At 46.3% G+C, this 25,149-nt stretch overlaps 1 protein-coding gene across 7 annotated transcripts in view; it reads right to left on the reverse strand.

The window, feature by feature from the left end:
• Nucleotides 1-7,682: 7,682 nt before the first annotated feature.
• anks1b (ankyrin repeat and sterile alpha motif domain containing 1B) overlaps nucleotides 7,683-25,149 on the reverse strand; it is a 115,132-nt gene continuing 97,665 nt past the window's right edge. For 2 of the 7 annotated variants that reach the window (XM_040173081.2, XM_078100370.1), the window contains 10 exons: nucleotides 21,170-21,277; nucleotides 20,303-20,506; nucleotides 18,540-18,665; nucleotides 16,945-17,016; nucleotides 15,915-16,001; nucleotides 14,855-14,992; nucleotides 14,604-14,771; nucleotides 12,963-13,076; nucleotides 10,009-10,100; nucleotides 7,683-8,939 (listed from right to left, as the gene is read on the reverse strand). In XM_040173081.2, the coding sequence (XP_040029015.2) occupies nucleotides 8,891-8,939; nucleotides 10,009-10,100; nucleotides 12,963-13,076; nucleotides 14,604-14,771; nucleotides 14,855-14,992; nucleotides 15,915-16,001; nucleotides 16,945-17,016; nucleotides 18,540-18,665; nucleotides 20,303-20,506; nucleotides 21,170-21,277 (1,158 nt within the window). In that variant the 3' untranslated portion in view covers nucleotides 7,683-8,890. The remainder of the gene's footprint in view (nucleotides 8,940-10,008; nucleotides 10,101-12,962; nucleotides 13,077-14,603; nucleotides 14,772-14,854; nucleotides 14,993-15,914; nucleotides 16,002-16,944; nucleotides 17,017-18,539; nucleotides 18,666-20,302; nucleotides 20,507-21,169; nucleotides 21,278-25,149) is intronic. The other 5 variants (XM_078100365.1, XM_078100366.1, XM_078100368.1 and 2 more) reach the window with 5 other exon arrangements.

Consider the following 25,149-nt stretch of genomic DNA (forward strand, 5'->3'; position numbering starts at 1 on the left):
TTAAAAAATAGTGCTGTTTCCACATAAGTACGAAAACCGTATGTTCAGTAAAGGTTAAAAATGTTTTGCCCATTATCCAGACAATTAAAGCCTGTTTAAACTGAAACTTATTTGTTTACTCAATAATAAATTAATTCATCAATCAACGTCATCATATTGCGGCGTAGTGTGTTCTTCCCCGCCACACGGGGGCGCTGCGGCACAGACGCGGTGCGACAAACGCGGTGCTCGTTCCGGTTGAAACGGACGGCGGGCGCGTGAAGAAACACGCCAAAGATTGGTCCAATTCCTTGGGAGAAAACAGAAAAAACACAGTTTGCCGAAGAAACAGTTGAAAATGAAAAAAACACCACCTGTAAAAAAATAATTATAAAGAGGATTTCGAGGATAACTCTGCCGAAGAAAAGGTAAGCGTCACAATAACTGCTATTATAAATGTTAGCTAATTAAGCTAGCCATGCCAAAGAAGAAATTAGCTAACTCACCTGTTTATCCACGTTACAGCCCCTCCGGTGTCCCAAAGAATAAACTGCTATAAAAACGGCTTGTTTTTAAGGAGTTGTTGCTGGTAAGTGGCCCTTTCATCCAATTTTTAGAGAACATTTGAAACTGGGCTCATTGTTGACGTCACCTGTTCGTATTTACCATGCAGCTGATGGATGCTGTCAACGCCTCTCACCGCGTCCTTCAGCTGATTTTGAGTAAACTGATCACCGGTTGAAGGCTGGAATCCAATTCCAAGCTGAGTTAATGTGATGACGCAGCTCTAGTGGGATTCATCAGTGCCTAATTAATTTAGATGTCTCTGCAATGACGGATGCGTGTGGAGGGCGAACGCGGGAGGTCAATGTGACCTTCAGCTTACAGCCAAATTCTACTTTAGCTGGAAATTGTGGAAGTACAGTATTTGCGCATATGACCCTTCAGGGTGCTTGACTCACAGAACTCAGTAAGGCAAAATCCAATCCTAACAACGATGGGGGTTTTTTTTTAGAATACCGACGAGCTCCTGCACACAACAAGATGCCTTGTTGTCGGGCCCAAACAGGAAGACATTACCGGCTTCTTATCCCTTTGACAGTAAACTTGAAACCGTTTGTCTCGGGGTCTTTAGGCATTCTGGGCGCCGAGGCAGCATAGTGGCTGCCAGTACGATTTGGGAACTGGTCCAATCACGATGCAAGACATGGAGCGGCCCCATGACATTCTAATGCAGTGTCACAGCTCTCAGATAGACTTCAGTGCTTTCTATTTATATCACGTAATCTAGATGGTGAAGTAAAGGCGGACGGTCTTTCTGCTGCACAGACCGATGCATCTCAGTGGCGTCTGGTCTCCATAGTTCCAGAGACTTTTAGTGGTTTCAACAGAGCAAAGAAAATCAATGCGCCACATTTAGGTGGCGTCTTTCTTAAGTGGTGTGTTGGCCGAGTGCTGCATGAAACGCAAATGACGGGAGGATTAAGTCATGTTTTCGCCTCTCTGATTGCTCGCATTCACATTTGTGCTAAGTAAGCTTACCTTTCTGATTTCAGGATGCTAATAATAAGCATCCTGGAGATTTCATCTTTTCCTTGCTATTACATCTGTGTGGACGGCTTTGCCAAGATGATTCCCCTTCACCTTCAAGAGTAAATTGAACATATCTGTTACTTTATATTCTTAAAAAGAAATCTGAGTACATGTGTATTTCCTCTTCTTTTTCTGCATCTTCGTAAACGCGCACTCACGCCCCCGCGGTCTCCCCAGGAGTGGTGTGAACTCTTTTTAAAGACCGGTTGAGGTGTGCACTAACCTCATTAATTCCTCCTGCTCCTGCTTAATTAATCTTTGTCTGCTGCTGAAGTAATTACAGCTATCTGGCTGTCTGTGTGTCTACACACCGCTGACACCACCTTCCCCTCTCAGTTGCAGCCGGGCATGGATTCCCCCCGCAGCCTCGGATGACTGTCACGCTGAAAGCGCTGACTCACTGGGGGCGTAGTGGAAGGGAAATAAGACGTTGTCCTTTTGAACTTCTAAAAAAATTGTCTGCCTTAAGAATATTAAAGAAATAGGTCTGCTGCTGAAAACTCATGAGTGGCAGCGGAATGTTTGGAATCAGAGTTGTATTTTTTTTTTTCAGAATAAGTTACATTTATTGAATTCTTCTCTCGAACTGGAGGCGGCAGAGCGACGCCAAGCTGTCGTCGCCTCAGTGCTGTGTGGGCTAATGTGTGGCTGATAAAAGCAAACACAAAGTTATGATCATTGTTGCAATCGTGTATTTCTTTTGGACATTCAATCTTCATGCACCTTTTTCGTCAACGGCCTGTGCTTAAAAATCCATTTAGAATACAAAGTTCGGAGGCCCTTTAGCCTAACTTAGCGTCGCTTTAGGTGTTCAGGCGGCGCTGATATTTAAACCGTCAACGTGTTCTCCAAAACCTGTTCGTAAAAATGTATACGAAAATCTTGAACATACAAATTCGTAACAATACATACGAACTGGTGGTGGTTAACCACGACGTGTGTTGTGTGTGTGAGAGAGAGAGAGGGTTAGTATTCTATTCTTACAATTTAACATTGATTTCTCGTTAAAAATGCAATCATAACACGTTTATTTTACATCGTTAGACTTCACGAAGTGTGTTTACGGGGTGCAGGTCCCCATTCACTTTGAATAGGGTGACGTCATCAGTTGCAGTCCGTATTTATTTAGTATGTATCACTACGAATTTGTATCTTCAAGATTTTCATATACATTTTTCCGAACAGGTTTTGGAGATCAGGCTGAGTTTCCCAGTGAGAGGTCTCTATTCACACTTGGATCCCCAGGAGTTTTAAAAAGCCCCCCCCCCCCACCCCCCCAGCTTAAGACTTATTTTGTTTTCCCTGCTCCCTCTTTCCTCATACATTTTTCACTGCTTTGCTATTTCTCGAGCTTGTGGCTTGTGCAATTGTGCGAGCAGATTTTCTGTTTGCCGGCCCAAAAATACGGAGACTTGGTAAAGGGGGGGGGGTGCCTGAATACGATCGGGAGAGAGGTGTTAGTTGTTTCTTGCTTGGCGGGTGGGAGTTAACGTGTGACTTAAATGTGCGGTGGCAATGGAAGCAGTCTTTGTGATGTGGTGCGGCTGTCCAAAAAAAGTCATTTTAGAAATTGATTGTTATTTATCTTAAGGTCTGTGGTTTTATTTTACACTGTCAAAAAATACCTCCTGAAAGATCCAATTATATAATTCAAATCTGTCACGTTTCCAATTGTCTACAGCTCTCAAGCCCATTTGTGCCTCTAAGTCTTTCAAATGTAGATTATGTAGTTTAACTAAGTAGTTCATCAACCAACGTATAGCAACACTATTTAAAGCCTTCAACTAATCAGTATTTTAACAAATGTCAGTTATACTTCTGATTCAATTGATTTGATTAATTGAAATGTCAGTTAATGCAAATGCCCGTTATCATTTTCAGTAGCTCAAGGAGAAATAATTGTTTTTCTATTGAATTGAATTCCTATCATTCGTCAACTTGTGAATATATAATACACTTTCTAAACTAGATGGTTTATTGTATGACGGATAGTGACGAGGGTAACATCTGCGGTTTCTCCGTGCTCATTGGCAGATGTTGACGTGTCTGCAAAAAACTAACGTAACAAATCTACCCTTGAAAAAAAGTTGGGCTCCACCTTTGCTGCATAGCAAAGAATTGGCAGCACAAAAACACAACTCGACACACAACGTGTTGTTCTCCTTGAGTACCCGGTCGCTCCGTCACCATCCCCCTGTGTCTTCTGACCCTGTTTCGCTGTTACACCACTCGTGTGTGTTTGTGTGTGTGTGCGTGCGCTCTCCTGACCTTGGCCTTGGTCCCTGTTTGTCAGCTGTTGGCTCAGCTGCACCCCCCCCTCCCCCCTAAAATTCAGGATTGAAGTGAAAATCGAAATGGAACGCGGCCCGGGAGGAGCAGATGCTGTGGTCACCTGTGTCTCACCTCGTGTAGTAGCTCACACAGCCAGAGCAGCAGCCACACTGACACACCACAGGTAGAGAGGGAGGGGGGGGGGGCAGGGGAGGGGGGGGGCTACCTCTTCTCCTTTCGTCCAGCTGGAATGAATGAATGACTGAACACATGTAAAAAGTCAACCCCTTTTTATCATATGTAGTTCTGCCGTTGCACATAAGGCTGTTTAATGTAAGTTATCCTGTTGTTTGACCCTTTGAGGATTTTTACTGGCTGTCTAGAACAGAGACTGGTGCCTATTGATGTAAAAGCTGCAGATGGTTTATCCTGTCCTACTTTTGGCTGTGTGCAAATCTGACGTTTTATTATGTTTAGTGGTACTAAGAAAAAAAAGCTAAAACCCAGGTTTCCATGGTAATGGCATAAATTGTGTGAATTTCTTTGCTGCTTGTCGTGTTTGATAGTAAAGCCATCATCTTTAGGCTTTGGAGTGCTGCTTAAAGAGCTCGCCTGGGGCTTCAGGGAATTGCTTTCCCTTTTTTATTTGACATTTTATAGATAAAACTGTTATTCAATAGTGAAAATAGTTGTTAGTTGCACTTACCAGGACATAAGCTGTGAACAACATAGTATTTTTCATACTGTGGGCTGACTATTACTTAGAAAATGAGTTTAACACGTCAAAGTTTTTAGTACAAAATTTATTGAAGTGGTATTTAGAGTTGAAATAAAATCCCTGTGTGCCAACGAGTGGACTGCTGCTCATCCACGCATCTCCGCTCAGATGTGTTCAGGTATTATGAGGCTGGAATTATCCGAACCTTCACAGCGGCAGTTTTTAGGGTATATAAAGGTATCTCTCTCACACACACAAGCAGATGACTGCAGACAGAAGCTTAGCACCTCAATTTGCATTTGTGCCCACAAACCAGATTGTTGTCTGGAGGGAAAGTGCAGGCCACCACCATTTCAGCAGCAGTTTTAAAAGCCCCTTAAAGCGAAGTAACGAGGAGTTTTATCTTACTGGCATTACGGCCGGGATGTGCATATTGTGTACCGATCAATCCGTAGATCCCAAGGTGCAACTGTCCTCTCAGGGGGAGCGCTTCATAAAAGGGCACTTATTTTAAATCCTGAGCTCTTGAACATCTCCATCATGTAGTTATTGCATAAAGGGATTCTGTTGGATGGATGAATGTTGCACATCTAAAAGCAGATTAGGCTGCAGTCTTTATCACAAGTGGATCCTTTGAAACAAAATATGAGCAGTGTCTTGAACAAAAAATGTTTTTTTTAAATAACTTATTCTGTTTTATAATGGTATAAAAGGTCAATGGCCAGCAAGAGTATGTTAACTAGAAAATTGTGAAAAAAATGAACATTTATTTATAACAACCAGTCAGCATTACTTTACACTGTTAGTAATCGGACAGTAGTAGACATGAATCCAGTCTACTAGTCCTGAAGTTTGTCTCCACTTTCCCCACGTACGGGGGCCACTTCGGTCTTCGTTTGTGCGTTCGTAGCATCCCGCGCTGGTTGTCCCAAACGATGAGATGGAGCCCGACGGAGGCGCGTCTGTCTCCGCCTCAGGAAGCGTCTGTGTGTGTTCCTGCAATGTTTTTTAAAACATTTGTGGTGCTGCTAAACCACCACAACGACGACGTCCGCACACAAACTACATTTCCGAGTGTAGCCGCCTCTGACTACTGGATTTAGCTTCACTGTCTTCTCCTCTGTATTAACGCTGGTGTTTTCCTCAGTTCTCCACTGCGTAGACGATGAGCTTGTGATCTTCGCCGTGCTGATCGTTGTGCACTGGAAAGGTGACATAAGCGGCTTTGTGTGACGGCGAGGCTTCGCTGCTGTCATGTCGCCGGCGTCCCAGCATCTTTTGGAGCAGACGTCGCCCGACAGCTCTTATCACGGATGTGCAAGTGGTAGTTTTATTTTTTTTTAATGTTCCTCGGGGTTGATGGACGTGCAGCCTTCCCACACACTTAATCGTCACAAGACTTTTTCTGCTTTGCTTTCAGCTGAACGGATACTTGAGGCTTTTTGCTGCGCTGTCAAATCTCATTTGAAGCACTTGACCTACGTGCTTATCCTCAGCCCATTTGGCACTGAGCGAGCAAACAAATGAATAGAACTATAAAATACAAACATGACTCACGTCTGGGGTTGTTTTGAATCAACTTTGGGTTCGGTTGGTGTCTTAGTCACATTTCCTGAACGTTGTTTTGTTTGATCAGGCACCACCGAGGAAAAGGACCACAGCGATTTGCTTTCTAACCTCTGCTTGGAGACGGTCTCCGCTGAACCACCGCCCCATAATATTGCGATTGTTATTGTTACTTTTTACACGGTTGTCTCGTTCCGCCGGTAGCCGTGGGCAGCGCTCACCATCTGGAAGTTTGGTCCTCTCCCACAGTGAGACACGGGCGTCGGCAAAACAAAGCGCGGCCTCTTGCCGCCTCGCACCTCAAAAAAAGCCCTCCCAGTGCTCATTCCAGTCCTTTTTGCCTCGGGCCAGCAGTGGGAATGGAATCGAGCTGCGTGAAGCCCGTACACGCAGCAGCAGCATCGCTCTGCACTCCTGGTCTAATCTTCCAGATATGTCTCGGATTACCTCCCGCTCTTCCTTACAGACAATAAAATGTTTTCTCGGTTTTTGACCAAATTGCAGGTTGGCAGTAAATCTTCGGCGAAACACAATGTGCCGCAGTCGCGCTTTTCTCCACCGATCAGATCAGACGTAACGGCTGCAGATAGCAGCCCGCTTCATTCAGCCGTCTGCGGCTCAGGAAACGTGCTTGCTCAGCCTTCCAGGAGCTCACTGTAACACTGACATCTTTTTCTTTTCTTTATATTCAGCTTTTAAAAGGTTTGAGGTGTTGTCCAAGGAGGGACCAGTGGTTGGAAGGGAGAGTACAATCTTCACGCAGTTAAATTGCCTGAATCCTTTCAAATCATCGATCACTTCTTTGGACTCAAATGTTATCGGCAGACACACTAAAGATTTTAGTGGCTGCCTCATTAAGATTCATCGCAGCTTGTGACTGCGACATGGATCGAGGCGGCCGAGGAAATGAAGATTTGATCAAATATGTATTGGGCACATTAAGGCCGCTTTCATAATCTGCTGCCGGGGATTCTGCTTTTAACCGCGTCGTCCGAAATATGCCTGCTGAAGTAACCTTACTGCGGGGTTGCAACAAGCATTTTTTTTTTATTAACAGTCCAAACCCCAATGATATTCAGTTTACAATCATGTATAAAAATAAGATCCTCTGAAATACGTGGTTTGATTATAAAAATGAGTCATGATACAAACCGCCCTCGTTGACCTGAGAGACACTTACCTTCTCCTGCTGCAGAAGCTTTAAACCGTTAACTGGGCTGCGTTTATTTCCTTCTGTCAGTCAAATCCAGGCGGGCCGGGAGCGGAGACCAGCCAGAGGGGCTCCGGAGCTGCTTTTGCGTTTGAGTTAAATCCCCCATCAGCGCTCGGCTTTACCGGAAGCTGCAACTAAGATGCTCCGTGTGTGTCCGGGGTGGTAACTTGGTTTGATAAATATCAATATTCTCCTTTCAGTTATATTCTAGCTGTCAATGGGATGGGATACGAGACGCGGCGACATTTTGTACGTTTGATTGTACTAAAGAGATTTGTCGTAAGCAATAATGCAGTTATACATGAGTATTCTAAACAATGGAAATGACTTATGACAACTTCATTCACAGGTGAGTAATGGTTTTACAAGTCATATTTTATTCCATGTGCTTTACAAGGATATAAATAATGGCCCAAATTACAAAATTCAGTGTGCTGGAAGCCCAAGCATATGTACATGAGTTGTTCAGCAGTGATGTCGCCATGTAACCCACCTCGGTCTTAAAGCACAACCTCTGCAATGCACCACTTCTTTGAATTTCCAACCTTTATTTGGGTACCTTGTATCCAGTGCCGCGTACTGCAAATGCTTTATTCTTTTCTTTTACATTACACGTATGAACAATGAGTTGGCAAAATATCTATGTACATTTTATAATCGGATGACGTCTCATCCAAATAATACAGTAATACTGCGTTTAAAATATTACATCTGCTAGATAAAGAGTAGAGCCCCATGAGAAACGATGCGTTTGACCTGACACGAGTTAGCTAGCCACCTGCGACGTACGATCATATAGTTTGAGCTCTTTTTAACGGACTGCCGTCACCCTCGAAGCCCCTGGAATTCCTCTCATCATATCATAGAAAAATAATGTAACATTAAGACAACAGTAGACAAGAATTGCACAAGAATAATCATAATCATCGTGGTAATATAATACTCTCATATTAAACATTAAAATGTCGGGCAATACGAATAGAATACTTTTTTTTTTTTAAACTTTTTTTTTACGCCAGATGCCGTTTTGTTTGCGTAGGTTTATAATCCGTTACGAGATACCTGTTGCATCTCCGGCGTGTTGCAGGGTCCAATCACATTTTACACACCTGTGCATATATCTCTGTATTATATTCTTTTAAGAAAACCAAAGAGACCAAAAAGAGGCAGCCGGTCGTCCTTCCCTCAGTGCCGCATGCCCAGAGTCCAAATACTCACTGTCTCCACGGGGTCGCTGTGGCCGCACCCAAAAGTTCTCAGGTCACGCCTCCAAGTTAGGTTCTTAAACAAAAAAAAAAAAAAAAAAAAAAGATTCCGTCGTAGCTGGAGAACATTGAGTCGCTTTTCAAATAAGCGTACATTCAGAGCAGAGCGTTGTCTGGCGAGACGCGGTCCCGTTACCGTGTACGAAATGTCCAGCGTTTACCCGGACGCACAATGTCAGAATGTTGTAGTCAACCTTAAACAGCGCGGAGTAGCATCCGTGTTTGTAGTCCTTTTTGTAATCCGTTTTGCATTGTATGTGTGACAAGGTCCGTGTTTAGGGCTGGCTACATTCTTTGCATTCCACAGTAATAGACATGAGCGTCCGGCATTGCCCTGCAAATGAGATGACATCACTTATCGAGAGAGGCCTCCACACCGGCTCAGCAAACCCAAAAATGGCCACCATGCGTCCAACATGCTAAACAGATTACATACAAGGTTGTTTTTTTTTCCCCCTTCAAACAAAAAAAGGTTTATGGCCAGGGGCGATCACTCCGGTTAAAATAATTTTGAACGTATACACACACACACGCACACACACACACACGTGGTGACAAAGGATGCTTCAACAGCAACGAAACAGCACGCTTTTTTAAAGTTGCGTGTCAAAGAAATTCACAAGTTTGTTAGTATTTTCAAAAAAATAATCTGATATAAAGGATCAAAAAGTTGAAATACATTCTAGTAGCCTGCTGGATAAAGCAGTTTGAGTCAAACAGACTGTGCTACATCCCCTCTCCTGTAATTCGGCTCTCCTCTTTGATTTAAAAAAATGTTTAAAAAGTCTGGACCGTCCTCCAGTCGCCACGGTTCGGAGCGACCGCCCTCGCGTCATTTTGGGCTGCCGGGCTCAACCGACAGCTAAAACACTGTCACGGCCCTTTAGCGGCGCTCTGCTTACAAATGTCATTCAAGTTGTCAGGGGCAGAAAGGTAGAGACAAGCGAGGGATGGAGGAGAGAGTCGAAGCCAAGCGGTTGCCCCCATCAACGGGAACCAAAAAAAAAAAATCTGGGAGCAAAACAACCGGCTGCTTCACCGAGTGGGGTAAAAAAAACGGCGCTGACAAGTGCACCACCGCCCTCCCCCCACCCCGGGTTCAAAGGTCATGCGCCAGCCCTGCAGGCTGGTGGACGGGGCCCCGGGCCAAAGGAGGGGGGGGGGGAAGGGGAGGAGAGGACACGAGAGAGAAGAAGAGCGGGACGGCGCAGAGCCAAACTTCATCATGCAGCGGACGGGCTCGGCTAACGGGGGGCGGGATGTTTTTGTTATTTTCGGGGCGGCGTGCGTCGCTCGTGCCCAACGTCCGGGCCGGGGGCCCGGTACAGGGCACCCTCTGAAAGGCACACACACACACGGGAGTGGACAAGGCGAGTGTATGTTAGAAAATAGTGGTCTCGTACTTTGTGTTGACTCCTCTCTTGGCCTCCTGACCCGGCTCCACAATCCAGGGCACATTTGCGTGACCCTTCTGGTCCATGGACGGCTGCTCCATCTGACGGGTGGAGGAACGCAGAGGAAGCAGGGGGGGGGGGGTAAAAAAAAAAAAGAAGATAAATTACTTTCACCGACCTTTTATAGTGTCAACTTTGCAAAATGTTACAGAGTTTTAAGTACTTCTTTAGATGCTGGATGCAACACTTATGGAATGCAAACAGCTGTTTCTGTTGACAATTTATATGCCAATTATGTCAGTGAATGCAGAGCGAGACGCTGGAAGGAGTGAGATGGAGTAATGGAAAATTATAATTCAGACGTGAGAGGCATTTGAGATTCAGATGAGAAAGCATGGACAGAAGCTCGCATTTGGAGAAGTCTGACATTTAAAAAAAACACATGCATATTATTTCCATGGCGTCTGTGTGGTGCGCTTTTGTGTATTCTAGCAGTTTTGATTTTTTCTGCCAGTAGGAAGGTGTTTTGGCTTGTGGAATAAACCAAACAAGCCACACTGCTTATAAAAATAACCCCACGGCAACCAATCAAGCGGCTGGGATTTTGTTGCTGAGGGTGTTTTTCCTCCAATCGATTGGTTTATCATTTTAGGTGACTTTAGGAGCCCAGTTTAGACAGCAGATACAACATTAGTCCTTTCACAGATGTGTAACCGTAATCAATATAATTGTTTAAAAAAGCAATAAAGATTTACTTGGAGTGAACAGGGTTAATCTCGATGCTCTGCAGTTCTGCCCTAACAGGGCTCTTATCTCGTCGCAACACTCGGGGAAGTAGCTATAATATTAATCCGATTCCGTCTCCCTCCCTCATAATCACGTTATGGACTAACAGGATTAAGGAAGAAGCGCACTTTCACGACCACAAGATCGATATAGTGCACAGGTCGTCACCAGGATAAGTCTCAAATTCATCAGCCGCACACGAAGCCACTGGATGAACCGTGCCTCAAAATACGTTTTTCATCAAAAACGCACCTCCCGTCTGTCGGCCGAAGGGTCCGAGTGTGGCAACTCGAAGCGATGCTGCAGGGACGAGAAAACCCCCTCAAAGGATCGCAAACTCTGGCGTAGCACAACGTGGGGCTAATATCCCTTCTGCACATTGGAATTGTTCCCTGACACACTGTGTGCACTCCGCTGCTGCAATCTTGTGCTTATGAAGAATTCCACTGCCTCGAGGGCGATCTGAAGCAGACCAGCGAGAAAAGAAGTGCGGATCGGGAGGAAAACCACTCCAAGCGTAAAGGGTAATTCCAAGCGTTCAACTGAGGTTTTAATGGACGAGGTGGTCTAAGAAGCATTGGGCTGACTCTAGCTAATTCCTGCAGAAAAGGCAAAATGAGAGATGCTGACAGCCAAAAACATTCTATTCTTTTATAATGTATAACAGGTAGGGGTGTAACGATTCATCCACTTAATCGATTTATATTCCTGCGATCCAACTGAATTGATCTGTGCTCCGCAAATCGGCATTCTGGACGACATATATCGATTGAAATGGTACATAATCGATACTTGGAAACTGCACATTGGATTTAAGCACAAAAACGGTATGGATGCGTGTTTGTTTGTTTGTTTTTTAGCACTTTAGACACGTTAAACGTTACTCGATTCAGTCTGCCACGTCATCAGTACGCAGCGGCAGCCGCGCGAAACTCGGAACAACAACAAAACACAGCGTGGAGGAGACGACTGCGAGCGAGACATTTACACACCAACTTATCGATCCAGCGCATGGAAACATTTGGGCTTTTGCAAACACGGAGGTGTTCTAAATAAGTCGGTCGCTGTTTGTAGAATATGTAGAAGACAAATAAAAAAACATGGAAACACGACGAATCTTTCCGGCCGTCTACTAAGGCGCCGTGGGATTAAACAACGCTCGCGCTCGAAGGAGTTTTCTACGCGCTCGCTGTTTTTCTTTTTGACAGTAAGGGGGCGGAGCCAGTCACCATGGTCTCTACACCTGATTGGTTACAAACCCCGTCGTTGGATTGGCTGGAGCGATGCATTCACACAACTATAAAAGCCCATTTCCGCACTAAAGAAAGGGGATGGAAAGTCGAAATTATGAGATAAAACGTTGTCAAAAAACAAACGCCCCCTTCGGTAATCGTAGTGGACCGTAGATGACAACCAGCTACAACCATCATTACCGGCACATTAAGAGCAATGCGTCCAGCTCGCTTGCGTTCGAATCGAATCATTGTTAAAATGAATCGTTACACCCCTAATAACAGGCAAAGAAGGAAGCTCAACGGCATTATCAAAAGAAATTGAGAGCTGAATTACAATTGGTCTTTAATCCTTAATTCCTTAATGTCTAAAATTGCGACAGACTGAAAAGCACATGTGCTGTCCTTTTGTTTTACCGGTTATCCCATTTTTGAGGTAACATTGCAATGACTTGTGGGTTCTTTCCTTGGGCAAAGTCGGCATCTAATGCGGACTTCCGGAAAGGGCTCAAAATGCCAGAGAGCCCTCAGGCACTCAGCGGTGTGACGAGCCTAAACCCGAACTGACAGCGTACCGACTACACCTTGACTACACCTTTCTCGATTCTTGTCGTTGTGGGTCGCCAATTGCCAGTCGGTGTGAATAAAATACGCAGCTAATTCAAAAGCATTACTCCCATCCGGGGGTTGAATCGGCACAGCGAGGCTTATTAAAAACTGAGTGAGGCACTAAAGAGAAGGGCTTATTAGCTGTAAAGTAATGACACGGCTTGGCTTTGCGAGACTCACATCTGTTTTTATTCTAATGCTGTTGATAGGTACAAACACACAGTAATTAAACAAGACACACAAACACCCACTGCAAACAGGCGACAGCACTTTCCTCTTGACTAAAAAAAAAAAAAATCAGGTGGAAAGGGTAAGAAGGAAAAAAGCGTGGAGGACCTGTGACTGAGCTTTGTGAGGAAGATGGAAGAGTCGAGGGGGAGGAGGGTGGAGAGGAGGCCGGTGAGGGGTGTAAATGTGGCCCAGTGACCAGTGGCTGACGGGGGACATGACCTACAGGGGCAGAGGTCATATAAAGGTCAAAGAAGGCCTGCTCAGCAACGCCAAAAGCAGCAAGGCAAAACCACACATGACAGAGCAGCCGCATGGCAACAACACTCCAAAACCAAAGCAAAACCATGGCAACAGCACGGCAGCAAAGCCATCGCCCCCGGCAACAGCGTGGGACGCAAAACGCCACCCGTTTTTTATCTTTCTCGTCCTCGAGCCAGGGAGATCAGAAAGTGTGTGCTTTGGTTTATTTCGCTCCAAGTTGTTGACAAAGCATAAATTCAAGGCTCCTACACGGCCAACAACATCAAACCGGCTGCGTGGAAACAAGCCGTTTTCACTTTTACCCCTTTTAAAGAAGCGTTGTGAGACTTAATCGCACGGGTTATTGCGGTAACGCGCCGAGGCCGATCGAAGACAAGTCGCATCAGGCGTGCTGACGCAAGTTAAGTGGATGTCGAGGGAGATTTATCAGCAGCTACGCGGACATGGCGCGCACACACACAGCATAAACATAAAAACATAAGTAGGGAGGTGTGGAGAAACACATACAAAAAACAAAGCAAGAGCATTTTAAAGTGTTGCTGCAGGGTGGGTTTTATGATCTGGCAGGTGGCAGGAATATTAAGTGAATCCTGCAGTATCTTTGCCCTGCTGCACACCACGAGCCATTAACTACACACACATGACCAGAGAGGAAAAAGGCAATTAATGGTTAACGTCGTCCATCATCTCCGTTGGCGCGCACAAAAGCACGCACGGACAGACACTCACTCTAGCTCACCATTACTCCAACGCGGTGTGTGGATGCCGCTATAAGCCCACACTGATATAGCAGCCACGGACAGACTTTTTGACGCCGTGGTCGGAGGAGGCGGGGGGAGCACGGCGACACATGCATGTGCATGTGGGACATATTTAACATGATGAACCAAAGGAGGGGGTCAAGGCCCTATGGTTTTGTTTTTATCACGAGCAGCTCGGTCCGTGGATCTCGCATCCTCCATCAGAGACCACGCCGTTTGTGACGAAGATCTAGACGTGAAAAGTCAATAAATGAATTATCCGTGCGAGGCTGTGGTGTGTAGGAATCTGATTACACACACACACACAAACACAAAGAGACAGAGGGTGGAGAGCCAAGAAAGCCTCCCCAGAGCCCATTGCAAACAGGCCCCATCAATCAGGCGGCCGTGGGAGGGGCCGCGGGGACACCTGCACCTTCTGCCACAGTGTTGAACGCACGACACGGCAAAAGAAAACAAAGCATTTGAGCGTGAATGAGACGCGGGACAAAAGAATTGCAGTGGCGGAGGGATGGACAGATTCCGGTGTCAATGGGACAGAGTGGATGGGATCTGGTTAAGAAGTGTGAGATGGGTGTCATCGCAAGTGAAAATCCATCTTAAAACACATTGCTTAGCTTCTTATTTCTTTAATAATCAATCATCATGGAATTTCTATTCAACAAAGCGATGTGGTCGCGGACGGATTTTCCCTCGGAACAGACGTTGCGGAAGCGACGCTTACGGATTTGCGGATGTTGACCCGAGGTTTGGGGACGGGTTTGCTGGGCTTGCTGTCGAAGCTCTCGGGCAGCGTGGACGATCCGTGGCCGCTCTTCCGGGCCTGCAGGGCCAGCTGATAGGCCACCTCGAAGGCCTGGCCCAGGGTCAGGATGATCTCGTACGCCAGGTTCTGACGAGTGGGGAGGAGGCCGTGAGAATTCAATGTGAAGAAGAAGAACGCGTCGCTTTGAAACACACAGCGTCGGCACTGACCACATCGAAGGCGGTGAAGACGTGGCAGTAGTGGTGACTGGACTTGAGGTCTTTGGTGATGTAGGCGAACGTAGACAGGTCTTCTGGATCCTGAGCCGCGCACGAGATGTTGCGGATCTCATGTTCTGCTATGATGTTCTGCAAAGAGAGAGCAAGATGGGAGGGGGATGATTGTTCATCTAATTACACACATCCCCCAAAAACTTAATCGCTGCAGAGCATTTCTGGTTTGAGAGTTTTCCCCAGAGTCTCCGAGTTGGAATTCGTCCTCTGGTAACGTCACTGGAGAACCGCCGTCGTTGTGTAAATTAAAGTCTCGCCGCTGTGAAATGCACAACGTCAAAGTGCTTTTGTCAAACCAGACGATCTTTGTCATTGATTTTATAAAAAGATATCAGCCTATCGTTGGTCTCTGGAAGGTAAGTGAGAACCCCTCCATTTGGTTTCTGATAAGATATGGAGACGAAAAAGAGGTTTTTTACATTTCACATAAAAGGACATAAAAAGCAGTCCAGCACGTACTTTGCGGTCTAAAACTGTCCGTGTATATTTCTCACATAATGAGGCCAACTTACTTGAGTGCCGCCTGCGGATCCAACTCAAAATCCACTGACTTTCTGCTAATTGTGCTCATCTTCTGCTGTGCGCCTGCTTTTGTGTGTAACAAAGGCCTAAATGAACAAGCAGCTTTTAATAATCTTAAAATTGCTTCTCACTCTCCCACCTTTATTACACACCAAAGGTGGACTATTTTTTGGGATTTATAAACATTATTTATTACCATGGGTTCAGCATTCGTGTAAATTAAGAGGCTATCAACCATTCTCATATGGTTTTCTTTTGGTATTTCTGCCGCCCATACGACTCCACTAAGGACCCAATGAGCCGAGGAGGTCGCCATTGATTTCCCAGCTCATCCATTCCTCATTGGTTATTGCCTGTTTGTGTTTTGCCCTCTTTCACACCTCATCGATTCTTTGCCCCGCGTGGTTTTAAATCAGTCGAGGTGCCGCCTCGGCCATTTCTGACACCTCCGAGGGAGCGGCGAGTGAGTCGTTACCTTGTTTGTGGCGTCGATGAACTTCACCCCTTTGTACGACACGGAGAGCACGATGGTCGGCACTTTCTTCATCTGTTCGGTCGACTTCTTGGAGCGCGCGAAAAGCCAAAGAGACAAAAAAAAAAAGAGGGAAATGTGATATTTCAGGCACAACGTTTTGTTTCTAAATGACATTTTTAAAGCCAATTGACTGCAGCGCTTCAAATCCAATCAGTCTATTAGCTCTAAAGCTACATTGGACTGCTTATTCTTTTTAATTGCACATTGACGTGTCTCTGTCGCCTTTATTTAAACTCATTGTGCAGCGAAGTGCCACGTCGGCGAGACGTTTCGGGCGAGAGACGAGTCCCTCTCCTGCCCTGCCTCGGTATCGCTTCTTCTTCTACTGTCATCACACTCTCCCTCCCTGCCTCGCCGCCACGTTGACTCCGCCCGCCGCGGTTTCGGCCTCGTCGGATTCAGGGAGTGCTGACAGGCTGACAGGGGGCGACGACGCTGACCGGCTCTGCTGGACCGGATGAGAGGACGGATGCTGGCAACAGGGCCGAGCGGGCGAGAATGGAACTAATAAAAAGACTGATGTACACGCGTTTCTCGCGCAGAGTTACAACCAAGGTTGTTTTGCAGCAAAGGTGTTAAAGGCAAGAAGGAGAAAGCACTCTGATGTGACTATGTGAATATAGAGACAGAAGGTAAGAGGGAGGAGAACAGAAAGCTTTGCACGTGTTAAAATGTATCTTCACACTGCAGCAGCTCAGGATGAGAGATACGGTAAAATAAAGAAAGACAGGATGGAGAAAGGACGAGGAGAACAGGAGCAAGCGAGAGAGGGAGAAAGAGAGCAGCAGAAAGTAACAAAGTGAGGAGGAGGAGAATGAGGTCAAAAGGGGGTCAAAAAAAGAAGAAGAAATCCCTCAATAAGCCTAAAGTCATGATAGTTGGAATGAGAGAACATTTCCATAACCCACGACGTGAGCCGCCACCGCGGCGACAAACGTAAAGAGCAGCAGAGCGACGCGGCGAGCTTTACCCTCATTTTGGCGCAGGCGTCCTGCGTGGACTCCGTCCCTCGCAGCTCCTTCACCAGCATGGAGCCCAGGTACTGCGGGAAGGACGCACAACACGGACACGTGATGAGCAAACATGGGAAGAGGAAAGTCGACAGTTGGCTTTTCAATCCGGCAGAATTCTTGTCATCGTCTTTGTACTTTTTGGGGGTTTATTCAGGGAAATAAAGCAACATAAAAATGTTTAGCACTCCCCTCTGTTGACATTCAGCTGCAGTAAATGTGATTGAACGCCCCTCGGGGGACTGGAGTCCGGACGCTGTCAGACATTCTGACCACGTAGGATCTGATTTAATAAAGCAGCAACTAATGGGGACTGCGTTTTACAGGGACAATGTTTATGTCAACATTAGAGCACTTAATGCGCGTGACATCCACCACCTCGCAATGGATCTCCTTAAAAGTGGGACCCCAACGAGGCTGTTGGTCCATTAGAAGTATTTATAGTTCTCGACTCCAAAACCAAGAAGCAAAATGTTGAATACATCTCAAAGAGACTCAAGCTAACGACCTTAAATCGCTGTTATCGAAGGCTGGCTGGCAGTCATCCTACAAATTGCGTTACGGCTGCACTAAAGACCAGCTGGCGTCTTGTCTGCCGCGTCTCCAGTCTCTTATTATCCCCAAATGACATCTTAAGACATAACAAGACGAGGACAACGCTGTAGGCCAATGGTCGCAGTAACAATGCCACCATGCTGATGTTTACCATGTCCGCTATCTTAGTTCAGTCTGCAAGCATGCTAATATTAGCCGCTAAGATGTACTAAAATACAGGAGTCTTAATATTATTGTTATCATAAGTTTAGTCAATTTCAATAAGATATTTAGCGTGTTGGATGCAGGATTTCGCTGGAAAAAGTTTGTAATAACTTGTTTTAGATCGGACGTAGTAATTAACTATGCCTTCCGAGGCGGTGATCAAAATGTTTTCCCTTTCTCCTTCCTGTTACCGCGTTATCCATCTCCTTTGCTATTCTCATGCGGCCAACATTCACAGCGAGGGCTCTGCCTCCCCCTCTGTTGTGGCTCCTGCTCATTTATCTCACTTTCTGAGCCTTCTGGAGCCCGTTGTCCTGAGGGGGGGGGGGGTTCCATGGAAGCACCTCCCTATTTTCCCCTGGTTGCCCACCCGCAGTGTGTTCCCCGTCGTCCCGTCCAGGAGAACAGGCGAGGCAAGACGAGCCATCAGCAATACTTTTATCTCTTATCCACTCAGCCGCGTTCTCGCTTTCATTCATATTTGATTTCAGCTTCGCATTTTGATTTGTTTGAACTATCTGTTCTCTCTTTTTTTTTTTATTACCTCTCCTGTATTTCTGAGATCACATTTGCTCCTGCGTTCTCTGCGCTGCTCCAATTATTGACAGCACCCAGGCTGAGATGAAACGACCACTTTAAATGATGGCAGCAAAATGTTTAGTCTTTTTACCACTTCAACTTGGATTTTGATCATGGAGAAAATGATCAGCAGATTAGCGGTCATTGGAAGCGATCGTCTGTTGGCAGATGAACACACACACACACACACGCGGTGAAGGGAAGCGGCGGGACTCACGTAGGCTTCGTAGTCACAGGACTGAAAGATGAGCTTCTCGGGGTGATGCTGCCAGTACTGCACCGGCGTGGACGAGGTGGCCTCGTTGGGCGGACGCAACGTGATCGGCTCGCACCAATCGCCCCCCTGAAACCACAACCAGTAAGACGTTAGTGCGCGAGAAACGGGACCAGGCCGTGTTGACACGACCCGCTGGCCCGTTAAATGTGTGTAAGTTCATGTCGGAACGGCTTTGGAGAGCATGCGAGAGGAAATTAAACGTGGAGGAATTCATGCTCCGCTTCCAGATGTTCCCATTCTTTGGCCCATTTTGTGAGTCTCTGCCGCTGCTCACCTCTTTCTCACCCGCGGAGCTTTCACCTTTTTATTAAACAGTAAACCCCCGAAATCCTATCTGCATACTTGAGATGACGAGCCGCGCACGCGTCCCGCGCCAGAGAGCGTTTGTATGTGCGTCCATGTCGGATTGCTTTTTCCCTGTAATCCCCGTGACGACGTCGGCGAGGTTCCGCAGAGGTGAGATCTTGTGATCAGATGCAAAGATGTTTGATAAACAGCCCCGGGGATAAAGCCTTAGGAGCAAGCTTAAGCCAAAGCTACACTAAACCCAAACAGCTCAACCATTTTGCACACGTCCCCCCCCCCCCCCCTCACGCTTTGACCCAGCTGCCGGACTCATCTGGAAATCTCCAGTTACTAAAAGTTCTCACTGTGGCGCCTGAGGGACCAAACGAGGCGCCGAACCGGTTCTCCTGGGTTACGTTTTTTTTCTCGACGGCCCACAACAGTTGTCTTTCCCTTTTGGCAGAGCGGACTTATCGATTCTGAAGGGATTCGGGAGGAGAACATCTCAACAAGACTGTGTCGAGATGCTCCAGGAGTCACGCAGAGGCACAAAAAGACCCTAATCACACTCAATCACAACACAGCTGCTCTCCCAGATGTGTGTGTGTGTTTCTGATTGGAAGCCATCCAATCAGACCAAGTAATCAGTTTTGAGTTTAGATCAAAATAAATTTGGCAGCAAAGTTCTGCAATGTAGAGCCATAAAATCTTTTAATGTTTGGAATTACCGCCCGACGGACGTTTCATTTTGTAAAGCTGTAGATTATTCGATCGGTTGCATCTGTACGCATGTCGGCCGAACCGTCACTCTGCGTGTTTCCTCATTTTGTAGCACAAAGTTTCAGGCGTAATCTTCATGTTCGCCCTGAATTGTACAATTTGTATAAGCTCTAAACTGCAGAGACGGCAGCTGGTGTCAGACGGTCTGCCTGCCGGGATTATTAATTGTGTCTTTTCAACAAGCAAGCCGGCAGATAAAACACTTTGGGCTTTAATAAGGCGGCTATTACGTACAGCATTTAATAACCGAGATACTTCATGTATGATTAAGACCTGCTCCACCTATTTATCGTGTCATTGATATACATTTATTTATTTGTATTTACCATCAATGCAACTCCCAAACTTTATTTATCTTCAAAAAAGTCACTAACACACACCTGGTGCTTCACACGTGTTTGTCGGTGTGACTCAGACTTTTTATATATATATATATATATATATACCCATTGTGGCTCATTGACGTCTTTTTGGTAACGACGTGCACGTTGCCAACGAGAAAAGAACAGAACATTACAAAAAACGCACCCTTTTAGCATTCAGCCAGACTACCGGATCTCTGACTGCCACCATTCATAACCCCCACCCCCCCCCACCACCTCCCTCCACCTCCTCCCCCCGCCTCCATTCATGCTCACCATGCCGACTTGGGCCATCTGCCGCTCCAGCTTGGATCGCGGCACGTCCTCGAAGTAGTTGTCGTTGCTGCGCTGCCTGCGCCGGGCGTCCGCCTGCATGATGAGGTGCTGCACGTCCAGAGATCCGCCGGGGACCCCCGCCGTGTACGCCGCCTGGCCCACCGACGGGCTGAGCTGGGGGGGAGTGTGGTTCCCGCCGGGCTCCTGGGACAGAACGGGGGGGTGAAGTGTGTGAGGAGGCCGTAAACCGGAAAGACCAAAGATTCTGTCCGTTTACCTGAAGTCCTCAGCGGGCCCGCCGGCGCCTGCTGACTCGCGCTCTAAGTGGCTTCCTCCGTAAAGTGGAGAATTCCCCAAAGAATTACAACTTTTAAACACTTTAACGCAGTAATGGTTTTAGCGGGTGAGCCCCCCCGAGACCAGAGGACTCAATAGAAGAGAGATTTTTCCTCTCGGTTCTGATGTTGAGCCTCATTTGTCCCAAAGCGCGCAGCTGACTGATTAAACAAACTTGAAGGAGGAAATGCTGCGTAAACATATCATTTCACTCCGTGTTGAGTGACGTGCGGTATAATCTTCGGCGCTTCTTTAATTACAAGCCAGTGTCACCTCTTTTCCCGGATGGAATGAAATTAAGGCTTTTTGTTTTAGCTTCTCAAATCTTATCTTTTGTGTTTTATTGTTGGATATTATACAAGATTTTTTTTTTTACAGCTCCCTCACTGCCCTCTGGGAAGGAATCAGAGCTTCCTTCCTCCGTCTGAAGAATTCACCGTTTGAATTCACATTGCATCAGATACTGATACTGATGCAATGTGAATGTCGCGGCCGATATGAAATTCCGTCTGCTCATGGAGACTCACTCACCCTGAGGGAGATGGCCCGCGGAGGTTTTTGTGGGGTTTCTTCGAGTAGCCGGTCCCCCAATGAGGCAAGGATCCGCTTTCTGTGTCCGATGAGACTGATCTTCAACACCTGAACACAGATATTACACATTAACACGTCATTACGAGCAAGGCAGCAGACCGTCCTCTTTCCTATTTGCTCTTTTCACAACAAACTTCATGCATATTGTAATGACAGCGCATGAGATTAACGTTTGATGAACAATGATTTATAAATATGATGAAATATTCAGTATTTAGCTTCAGGAGGAGTTAAGATATCACATTTTTATGTTCGCTGCAACTGGGTTCAAAGCAAAACATTAAACAACATGACGCACTGACATTAGTTCAATTTAAAACAGTTTTTTAATAAAGAGTAACGCTTCCAAAAACGCCAGCCCTCAGGTTAGTGTCACACCTCAGTATAAACTATGTGTGATGAGACACACACACACACACACACAAGGACACACTGGATGAATTAGTTAGTTGTCCTACGGCCACAATGCTCTTTTGTCCCCTCCCTCCACATCCCAACACACAACGAAAGATTCCTCTCTTTGTCCGGATAGTTTTTTTTGCAAATTTGTCTTTTGGTTTTCAGCAGCGCTCGCTACTCAGGCCCAAAAAAAAGATACAAAATAAACACACACACACACACTTCCAATGAAAGCATTCATTGTTCGTGTGGTCACCAGGCGTCCACTGACTGTGCCAGTTACCGGGTTTTCTAAAGAGACGAGCTGGAACACGACTGCTTTCTGCAGAGCTCTTGTTTGCAGCGTCTACACCTTCTGGCACCAACAGATCCCCCAGCATGCAACAGACTGCTGCCTGGCTTCACGCTGCTGCCCTTGGGGGTGTTTAGATGAAGATATATAAGCCCGTCTTCGGGGCAAGAAGGTGGTAATGAGCCTCAATGCGAGACCTCAGTGTACTGAGTCAGTGCAATTTGCACATAACAAACACACTTGTGCGTCCATGCAGATTGCAACTTTATTAAAATGTATCAAAAATGCTTAACATCTTCTTCCGTTTCATTCACTTTCGGTCGCAGCGGGCGGCGTTCAAAGTGAGATGCAGCGGCTGCTGACGGGTTAAAATCCATCCTACACCGCTCTTCTCTGCATGGAAATAATGTTTTTTAATTGTTAAAATTAGAGGGATCAAAAGGAAGTGGAGAGCTGGGACTAGCGGGTAGTGGAACTAATTGGTGTGTAATAACTGCCCCGTGCTCCCTCCAACAATTAGTATTCACTCATCTGTCCCCTCCTCTCCTCCTCCATCCATCGCCGTCCGTCTCCAAGCCCTAAAGATGACATTGAGTCGCTGAATTTGGTGCATTGAGATCATGTGCTTTTGGCTAAATCTTCAGCATTGAACCATTTCAGAGCTCTCTTATTATATATATATATATATATATTTTTTTTTTTTTGTTCACACATTCTTTTAGCGTGTTCTTTCTTAATTATTTCGACATCTGCTGCGTAAACTGAATATCTCTTGTTTTTGGACTGACAAAACAACCCATTTGATAATGCCTTTAAGCGGTCTAAATCTTTTTATGATTAAGGCATTTGAGGAGACAATAATATGCAGCTAAATCTATTTGAAAAATAAATGGCAGCCCCAAGAAAAATGTGAAAGTTATTCCTTTAAGGGGCCAAATTCTTCATTCTAAAGTCGTACCGGACGTGCACTGAATATGCTCTGAACGAATTTAGTGCCCATAAAATAGTATAGTACAATATATTTTTCACCTTACATCAGTTCATTTGACCCACTTTAATAACTTCAGTACAAAATAACCAGAGTAATGCATTTTTCTTTTCACCTGATGTAGTAAAGGTTATGGATTATTCATGTTCCTGCCTTTCGTCTCTGTCCTGAGGGTCTGTAGCGTAACACCAGTCCTCACACTGCCGCTTCATCACATACAAACACACACACTCTCTCCGGAGAGAGAAACGGCCTTGCATGATGCACATCCAAGTGTGTGTGTGTGTGTGTGTGTGTGTGTGTGTGTGTGTCAGCACGTTACACTTCTTATGCAACATCTACTTCAACTACAGTGGAAGCCTCAACCTCGGCCTGAAGTTCAACTGTCACCATGGCAACGCAGAGCCGCCGCAGCAGCAGCCACCCACACAAACACTCATCCCCAAATATATATATATATATATCCACATGCACGTGGATGTGTACTCTCTCTTTCACCACCCCCCCCCCCCACACACACACACACACACGTAGATACACATATAGTCATCCCTGATTGGTTGAGAATGTGAACGCAAGCCATGACCATTATTGCTAAAACACAGACTCGCGCTCTCACCCTGTGATGCTTGACTGCGGTATCGCCCCGTTTGCATTTGCATTTAAATTGTATTTAAAGCATCTCGGTATACTGAGGGGAAAAGTGTAGCGCCCCCCCCCCAACCCGCAGCACTAACCACTCAGTCGTTTGAGCTCCGCTCTATTCGAATGGACTCAGAGAGCCGGTAGAGTCGACACAATCTGGTACTCTCCCCGCTCATGCTACTGAATCCCTCCCCCTCCCTGTTTGCATTGGAACCGAGTGGCTTTACTTACCCTCCGGTCCTCACTTTATTAAGTACTAAGTGATTTGGGGCATTCTCTAATTCCAATATTTGGCTGGGCTGCGATGTTTGTGTGTGGCGCGTGCGTCTGTGTGTCGATCAATGCACTAATCCCGTTAGCGGTCCCGCTAGGCCACATCCAAGGGGCTCCGTCGGCGCATTAGCCGCCACACATGGGGGTCAAGGAGCTGTGTTTTTCTCACAGCGCGGGTAACCGGTAAACAAGTTATTTTATTCAGCAACAACGCCGAATTTGTATGAACTTCTCGAATTCTTGAAGCGGTGTGAGTCAGTGATTGGGGGTGGGGAGGGGGGTTGGGGGGGGCATTACCAACGACCTCTCACAATCAGGCCATCCGGAGACAAAAAGCCTTTTCTCTGGTTCCCAGTAAACGCTTGTCGGGTCGCTGGAGCGTGAAACCCGGCGAGGGAGACCGACGCTCCGCTGTCGGTGCTCAAGATAGCGCGGCGTTTTAATGACGGCCGCTCGGATTCCCTTGACCTCAAATTACCCCTCGTCATCTGCTCCGGTCTCTCCCAATCTGTCCTCCTTTCGCTCCCGTCCCGCTGCGCAGCCAGATATGAGGAGACGGCGCTCAGGAGGCGAAGACGGGCGGAGAATAAATAGCAGGCGAGTGTCGTGAGGCGGTTTCTTCTCTTCAGCCTTGGCAACCGCGTGCGATTGGTCCACCTTTTGTTTGTTAGCTCTCGCTGCTCGTGTCTACCTTCTCCAGGCTCACGTCGATACGACCAATCGCCTCTCCCTCTGCAGACTGGGAGGTCGCGACCTTTGCGATGTCAACGGACCTCCCAAAGCCCCTCGGCGGGTTGGGGTTCGACCCTTTGAAGAATCCTCCCATCGATTTATTCCAGATCAAAGGATCACCAGCTTGGGTTTCTTAAATTGCCCGGGTCAGAATACATTACGGGAGGATTGACTGGTATGATTGATCGGCAAACGGGCCGTGTCTGACTCAGGTCTTGGAGGTTGACTACACGGCTGTGGCTAGCGAGGACATCGGGGTCGCGTCCTCCGAAGTATCTTTGAGGATCTGGGGTTTCAGGCAGTTTTTGGGGATCAAATATCCCAAAACGTTTTCTTTGCAACAAATCTCAGTACTATCTATATGTATTACATTATTGTCAAAGCAGAGAAGATAATAATAATAAACATAGTATTGTTAATATTGGTGGATTAGATTTCCTGATTTTCCTTTAATAAAGTATTAAGATTTCAGCGAGTGGAGAAAAACGTTTTTTTCCGCCCGAAATGTTGCCAAAGGCATCAGACATGCAATATATATATAAGCATGTCAGTACTTTGAACATTGGAACATTGGTATAGTGAAGATTGGCA

The sequence above is a fragment of the Gasterosteus aculeatus genome, chromosome 4 (genome assembly GCF_964276395.1).
Source record: "Gasterosteus aculeatus chromosome 4, fGasAcu3.hap1.1, whole genome shotgun sequence".
Classification (NCBI taxonomy): domain Eukaryota; kingdom Metazoa; phylum Chordata; class Actinopteri; order Perciformes; family Gasterosteidae; genus Gasterosteus; species Gasterosteus aculeatus.